Source organism: Lactuca virosa, chromosome 5, assembly GCF_052849685.1.
Source record: "Lactuca virosa cultivar CGN04683 chromosome 5, Lactuca_virosa_CGN04683_v6, whole genome shotgun sequence".
NCBI lineage: Eukaryota > Viridiplantae > Streptophyta > Magnoliopsida > Asterales > Asteraceae > Lactuca > Lactuca virosa.
In genome coordinates this window covers 368,120,892-368,127,752 of record NC_136430.1, presented here as the reverse complement: position 1 = coordinate 368,127,752, position 6,861 = coordinate 368,120,892, and the positions used below count along the sequence as shown (strand labels likewise).

Genomic DNA, 6,861 nt, shown 5'->3' with positions numbered 1-6,861 from the left:
GTTCACTGTAAAGAACTCCCGGGGTTCAAATACATGCACGATATGGTTAGGGATGTTTTGTTTGACATATTTAAGCGTGTCGGGGTTTCCGCTAAGAAAGAGGCACCTGTTAATTTCTTGACTGACCCGACAGAAGGAAGGTCAATCCTCAGACCAGCTGACATTTTGATTTTTGGATGGGTCGGAGGGAAACACGCATGTGTGGATTTTACAGGGGTATCCCCTCTCGTGGGCCTGAGGGCTGGGGGTTTCACAGCGGGACATGTTGCTTTAAAAACAGCTACATGCAAAGTCACCAAACATGAGAAATCGTGCATAGAAAATCAACACGTGTTCATACCATTTGCATTTGATACGTTTGGTTTCCTCGCACCAGATGCGGTAGAGATTCTTAAAAGAGTACAACGAATCATGCACAAATAAGATCAAATTTTATTTATCTGAGTTATCCTTTACTAATAATAAGTAGATTTAGCTGGATGATATCAACCTATCCAAACGTGAGATGTTGATAAACGTACGTGGATTTGATTTGGACCATCCATCCAAAACCATAAGAATGTCAACATGTCGGTGTATTCTAATTGATGATCTGATGGATACATTAAAGAGACACTTTCAACATTTTAGAAGGAATACTAAAAGAAGTTTGTTACCAAAGAAAGTTTCAAATTCTTTTAGAAAGATGTTATGCTACAACACATGCAACGTGTTAGCTTTAACCAAACAAAAATTAAGATACGCTCGTAAAAGTTAAAAAAAAACATAAAATATCATTGAGATGTTTTTATAGGAGTTGTATCGGTGGGTATCCATTACAAAAACAAAAATAAAACCCTACAAATACATTAAGATTTGGGGAATAAGTTGATTGGTTAAAAATGAAAAGGGTTCGAGTCAAAAAGAGCATTAGATTTGGGGAATAAGTTATCTGAGGAAGGCTAAAGGCTGTTTGTTGAATTGAATTGGGTTTGATTTTTATTGAGATTTGAGAGCGAATACGAACCTTCTGCGTGGCCACAGCCCCTTGTTTCTTTCTCCCTCACACACGCATTATTGACGGCTTAAAAAGGAAACACCGCCATGCGGAAATTCGTAGCCCACAGAGCCAAGAAGCTGATCACAAACGCCACCGCTTCCCTGCTTAATCCCCATCATCAATCGTCTTCTTCTTCAAATCAGTATTATACTTCTGCTAGGCTTGCTCGATTCTTCACATCTCTCCCTTCCGACACATCCATGGCTTCCGACAAGTCAACACCGCCTCTTACTGTCGACTCCCTCAACCCAAAGGTCGATTCCTTGCTTCTCATTTATGTTTTTCACTTTGTTCATCACTTGATCTTCTTTGTTTAGTTCGCTTACTTGAGCTTTATACAGTTTAAATCTTAACGCCTTAATCGGAGGCGGGTACAGATCAACTGTTTACTTTTTATTTATTATTTTAAGTTTGCATCTTATCCTACCTTTCCCCAAAAAGAAATCGAATATTGATTTCGAAGATCAATCCATGGGTTTAACTTCAAGTCGATCCAGTCCCTTTTACTATTGGAACTCCAACAACCATTTAATTTATTTGTTAAATGAGACAATCTAGTTATACTTTATTTATTGGAGCCAAAACATAATCCATCTCTCTCAAAAGTCAGATATGGACATTGGAGTGGCTCCATTATTTCTGTCACTTCTACTTTTAAATTTTCAGCATCCTTTTTCATGATGTGAATGATATAATATAAAGTCGGATCCATATCATAAAAAAAAAAATCCTAAATGAGTTTGTATCTGTAGTTTTGAACTGTTTCTATAACACCAACAAGGAAAGGTTAGCTAGAATGACCTTTGTACTAATGTTTTTCCCTTTATTGCCAGGTCTTGAAATGTGAGTATGCTGTACGTGGTGAAATTGTCTCTCTGGCTCAGGTAATGTAATGAATTGGATTCGCTAAAAAAAACATATTAAATAAGCATGTCATATGGGGGAAGTTATTATTAATGAGTATATTGATAGAAAACTTACCATCTTTATCAAATTTATCTAGAATACCATAAGTTTTTATCACACAATCGTCTATTGATGCTTCTATGTTAATTTCCCACAGACATTACAGCAAGACTTGCAAGCAAATCCAGGCTCTCATCCTTTTGAGGAGGTATCATTTTTTATACTTTGTTTTCTTTTGTTTTTAACATGATAGGCTTGCTGAATGCTGATGCCACTCAAAATTTGGCAGATACTTTACTGTAACATTGGAAATCCACAATCTCTTGGTCAACAGCCCATCACTTTCTTCAGAGAGGTTTGCATTCTGCAACATATTTATAAAAGGAATGTTTTAATAAGGTGTTGCTTACTCCTGTAGTTTATTGTATACTAGGTTCTTGCTTTATGTGATCATCCCACCATATTGGACAAGAGTGAAACACAGGGCTTGTTTAGGTATGCATAATTTGAACTGTATTTTTCATCAATATATGCATTCAAGTATACTAATATGCATATATTAAACTTACAGTGCTGATTCCATAGAAAGAGCATGGCAGATTCTTGATCAAATTCCTGGTAGAGCTACTGGTGCATATAGTCACAGTCAGGTAAACCTGTTCTCCTTTCAAAGCTTTTAGGTGTAGGGGTAAAACAGGAAATGCAGTCTTAAGGGTTTTGTAATTGGCATCAGGGTATCAAGGGATTGCGTGACACCATTGCTGCTGGCATTGAAGCTCGTGATGGTTTTCCTGCTGATCCAAATGATATCTTTTTAACAGATGGTGCAAGTCCTGCAGTAAGCCTTTGTTTTTTTCATGCTCTTACTGTTTTTAAATACAAAATATTCATGTGATTGATTATTACAGTTTTTATGATCTTGATAAATACCAGGTCCATATGATGATGCAATTACTAATAAGATCAGAACAAGATGGAATCTTCTGTCCAATTCCTCAGTACCCTCTTTACTCGGCTTCAATCGCCCTTCATGGTGGAACTCTTGTATGTGTTGTTGTTAACCTGAAACTATTATCTTTTTTGAAAACTTTTTGGATACAAGAAAGATAATAGAACAATGCATATTGGTTTTTCAGGTTCCTTATTATCTTGATGAAGCAACAGGGTGGGGACTTGAGGTCTCTGAGCTCAAGAAGCAACTGGAAACTGCTAGACAAAAGGGTATTACTGTTAGAGCCCTTGTTGTCATTAATCCAGGAAACCCAACTGGCCAGGTAAATATATTATATATAATTTAGTTTTCTAAACACCAGTGAATGTATTCTCTCAATGTTTTCATTATTAAATTTATTTGTGTATCTGTGTAGGTTCTTGCTGAAGAGAACCAACGAGACATTGTTGAGTTCTGCAAGAAAGAAGGCTTGGTTCTTCTAGCAGATGAGGTAAAGAATCTTACAAATTCCCAATACTTTTATGGGCACTTTAGTAAAATCATCATTGACATTCATGATTCATGTACATTATGCAGGTTTATCAGGAAAACATTTATGTCCCTGAAAAACAGTTTCACTCTTTCAAGAAAGTTGCTCGTTCAATGGGATATGGTGACAAGGATATTCCCTTGGTTTCTTTTCAGTCAGTGTCTAAAGGTATAATAGTCTCTTTGTAAATATGAATAGTATTGATAATATATGAACATATAATATAATGCAAAACTTGTTCAGGGTATTATGGGGAATGTGGGAAAAGAGGTGGATACATGGAGGTGACTGGTTTCAGTCCTGACGTTAGGGAACAAATCTACAAGGTGGCATCTGTGAATCTTTGTTCGAATATATCTGGTCAAATTCTTGCAAGCCTTGTTATGAGTCCTCCAAAGGTTGGAGATGAATCCTATGATTCCTATTTTGCTGAAAGAAATGGCATCCTGACATCACTTGCAAGGCGTGCAAAGGTCAGTTAGTTAATTCAATCGTTAATTTGTTTGCAATTGTTAATTTTTTTTTTTTTTTTTTTTTCCTTCACATTATTGAAACTATAGACATTGGAAGATGCATTGAACAGCTTGGAGGGAGTTACCTGTAACAAAGCAGAAGGTGCAATGTATCTTTTCCCACAGGTTAAGCTGCCAAATAAGGCCATAAAAGAGGCAGAAAAAGCTAAAAAAGCTCCGGATGCATATTATGCAATTCGCCTCCTCAATGCCACTGGTATTGTTGTGGTTCCTGGATCCGGTTTTGGTCAGGTGAGAGCATAATGTTTTTCAACAATTTTAGGGGTAAATTGGTAATTTTACTTTTGATTGTTAATTTGTTATTGGTTGGTTTTGTGACAGGTGCCTGGAACATGGCATTTTAGGTGCACGATATTGCCACAGGAGGAAAAGATTCCAGCCATAGTTACAAGGTTGACAGACTTCCACAAGAAGTTCATGGATGAGTTCCGTGATTAGAGGCGTTTCTTTTTTCTTTTTTTGAGAGAGAGAAAAGGGTAAATTTAGATTTGAAATAAAAGCTCAAATAACTTTTACAGATTTGATAACTGTGGTTTTGTATCTTTGTAATGATTAGCATGATTGATAATGGTGACTGAAATTTTGTGTTTGCATTTGCTCAACCCTTTTAAAGAAGGGACCACCTATTCCAACTCTGGATACAGTTTGCCTATAAGTATTTATTTATTTATTTATAATTATTTACTTAACTATTAAAAATTTGTAATTGGTATTTGTTCCATCGTTTATTTTCTTTTAAGTTAGATATTGTTAAACGTGAGTTGAGCATTTGGAGAATTTTCATGGTACATTTGGATACGATGGTACATTTGGATACGATGACACATTTGGATGCGATGAGACATTTGAAGAAGTGCCATGCATAGGTGGTGCCACTCAATGACACCTCGACAAGAGAATGACAACCCGAAGACATTCCATGCACATGAGGTGCCACTCAATGTCGCACTGATGTGCCGTCATGACACCTCGACGATGTGTCGTGCACTGGAGGTGTCACAGAGTGATAGAAGGTGTCACTAAGTGAAAGTGTGTCATGCAATGACACCTGATGTGCTAATGGTGTATTATTGATGACAATGCAACGTATCTCAAAGATGAAGGTTCAAGAGGCGGCTGCATAGCAGATTGTGATTGATTGACACTTTTCATGAGCCTTAGATTGATGGCTTTGGCCTATTAGGGTTTTAGGTTTGATCGTTAGTCTATAAATATGGATGCCTGATAGTCATTTGTATACTCTTAGGATGTCGGAAAGCACCCATGTGAAAGATCATCTAGATAACTTCAATATGATCATCTTGGATTTACAAGGTGTGAATGTAAAGATTGGAGATAAAGATGAAACACTTACCCTCATATGTTTACTATTGAATTCCTATGAGAATTTCGTTGTATGGTACGACAACGATCACTGTGAATGATATGAAAGATTCTTTGATGTCCAAGGAACTGAAAAGAAATTTTCAGTTGGTGAAAAAGTTTCTAGTTCTGGTTTTTAGACAAATGAAGAACATCAGATAGAGGTGAAGGTAACAAAGGGAAGTCAAGTTCTGAATCTAAAGCCAACATTAGATGTTATAACTGCAAGGAAAATGACACTTCAGAAGAAATTGTCCATTGCTAAAGAAATGAAATAATGGGTTTGAATCAAGCAACAACAACAATCTTCCGATGAAGTGGATGATGGTGAAGTTTTGACTATATGTACAACTAGTCCTGTTGATGCTTGGGTCTTGGACTCTAGAGCATCCTATTATATGGCATACAATCATGACTGGTTCGACTCCTTCAAATAGTGGAATGACACATTCAAGATGGGTGATGGTTTGAGCAAGCAGTATCAAGGGCAGTGACACAATGCAGATCAAGATGCACAATGATATGGCCAGGAAATCGGATTGCTGGTTTGTCCCGGATCTTTGAAAGAACTTGATCTCTCTTGGCACTTTGGCGAAGGATGGACTGAAGTAGTCTGGAAAGGGTGATTGGATAAGAGTATCCAAGGCTGCTCTTGTAGTTATGAAGGGGAAGATGAATCATGAGATTTATTTCTTGGAAGGTTGTACGGTTATGGCATCATAAGTTGGGACATATGAGCGATAAGGGGTTGTTTGTAGATGTAACTGGAAATGCTAAACCTAGTGAAGCTTGTGTTCAAGAGATACAATGCAGTGTGAAGTTCAGTTATGTTCAACATTCAAGCAAGGAGATCCTTGAGTGTATTCACTCAGATCTATGGGGTCCCTCTCCTGTGAAGTCTCATGGTGGATGTCAATACTTTGTAACTTTTTATTGATGATTACTCAAGGAAGACCTGGGTGTACTTTCTAAAGATAAAAGATGAAGATGAAGTGTTTCGACGATTCAAGGAGTGGCAGAACATGTTGAAAAACAGATCGGGAACCAAGTTAGGCCGCTCAGAATAGAAAATGGGTTAGAGTTCTACAAGGCTTCGTTTGACAACTTCTACAAAACAAATGATTTAGTGAGGCATCGCACTGTACGACTAACACCACAACAAGGCGGAGTGTAGAAAAGATGAACCAGACCCTAGTGGAGCGTGATCAGTGCATGTATTATCTGCTGATTTATCGGAGCAATTCTGGGTGGAAGCAGTTAACATTGCTTGCTATCTGGTGAATAGATATCCATCAACTGCAATAGATTGTAAGACTCCTCAAGAGGCGTGGTCTGGGAAACCCTCTAGTTATTCTAGTTTACGAATTTTTTGATGCCCTACTTACGCTCGTTAAATGATGGTAAACAAGAGCCGATGGCAATGAAGTGCATATTTCTAGGATATGCATATGGAGGGAATGGTCATTGTTTGTGGTGTATATAAGAAATAAAGTCTCCAAAATTCGTTATTAGCAGATATATGACCTTTGAATATGCTATG

General features: G+C 37.3%; 1 protein-coding gene across 1 annotated transcript; it reads left to right on the top strand.

Moving 5' to 3' along the window:
• The first annotated feature begins 963 nt into the window (after positions 1 to 963).
• On the top strand, positions 964 to 4,548 carry ALAAT2 (alanine aminotransferase 2). Its single transcript, XM_079053389.1, has 14 exons — positions 964 to 1,293; positions 1,873 to 1,923; positions 2,103 to 2,153; positions 2,235 to 2,300; positions 2,379 to 2,440; positions 2,517 to 2,595; positions 2,679 to 2,783; positions 2,879 to 2,989; positions 3,082 to 3,219; positions 3,313 to 3,387; positions 3,474 to 3,594; positions 3,670 to 3,899; positions 3,987 to 4,190; positions 4,281 to 4,548. Exons 1-14 carry the CDS (start codon positions 1,084 to 1,086, stop codon positions 4,395 to 4,397), a joined length of 1,620 nt encoding a protein of 539 aa, XP_078909515.1. The 5' UTR covers positions 964 to 1,083; the 3' UTR covers positions 4,398 to 4,548.
• Positions 4,549 to 6,861: the final 2,313 nt, after the last annotated feature.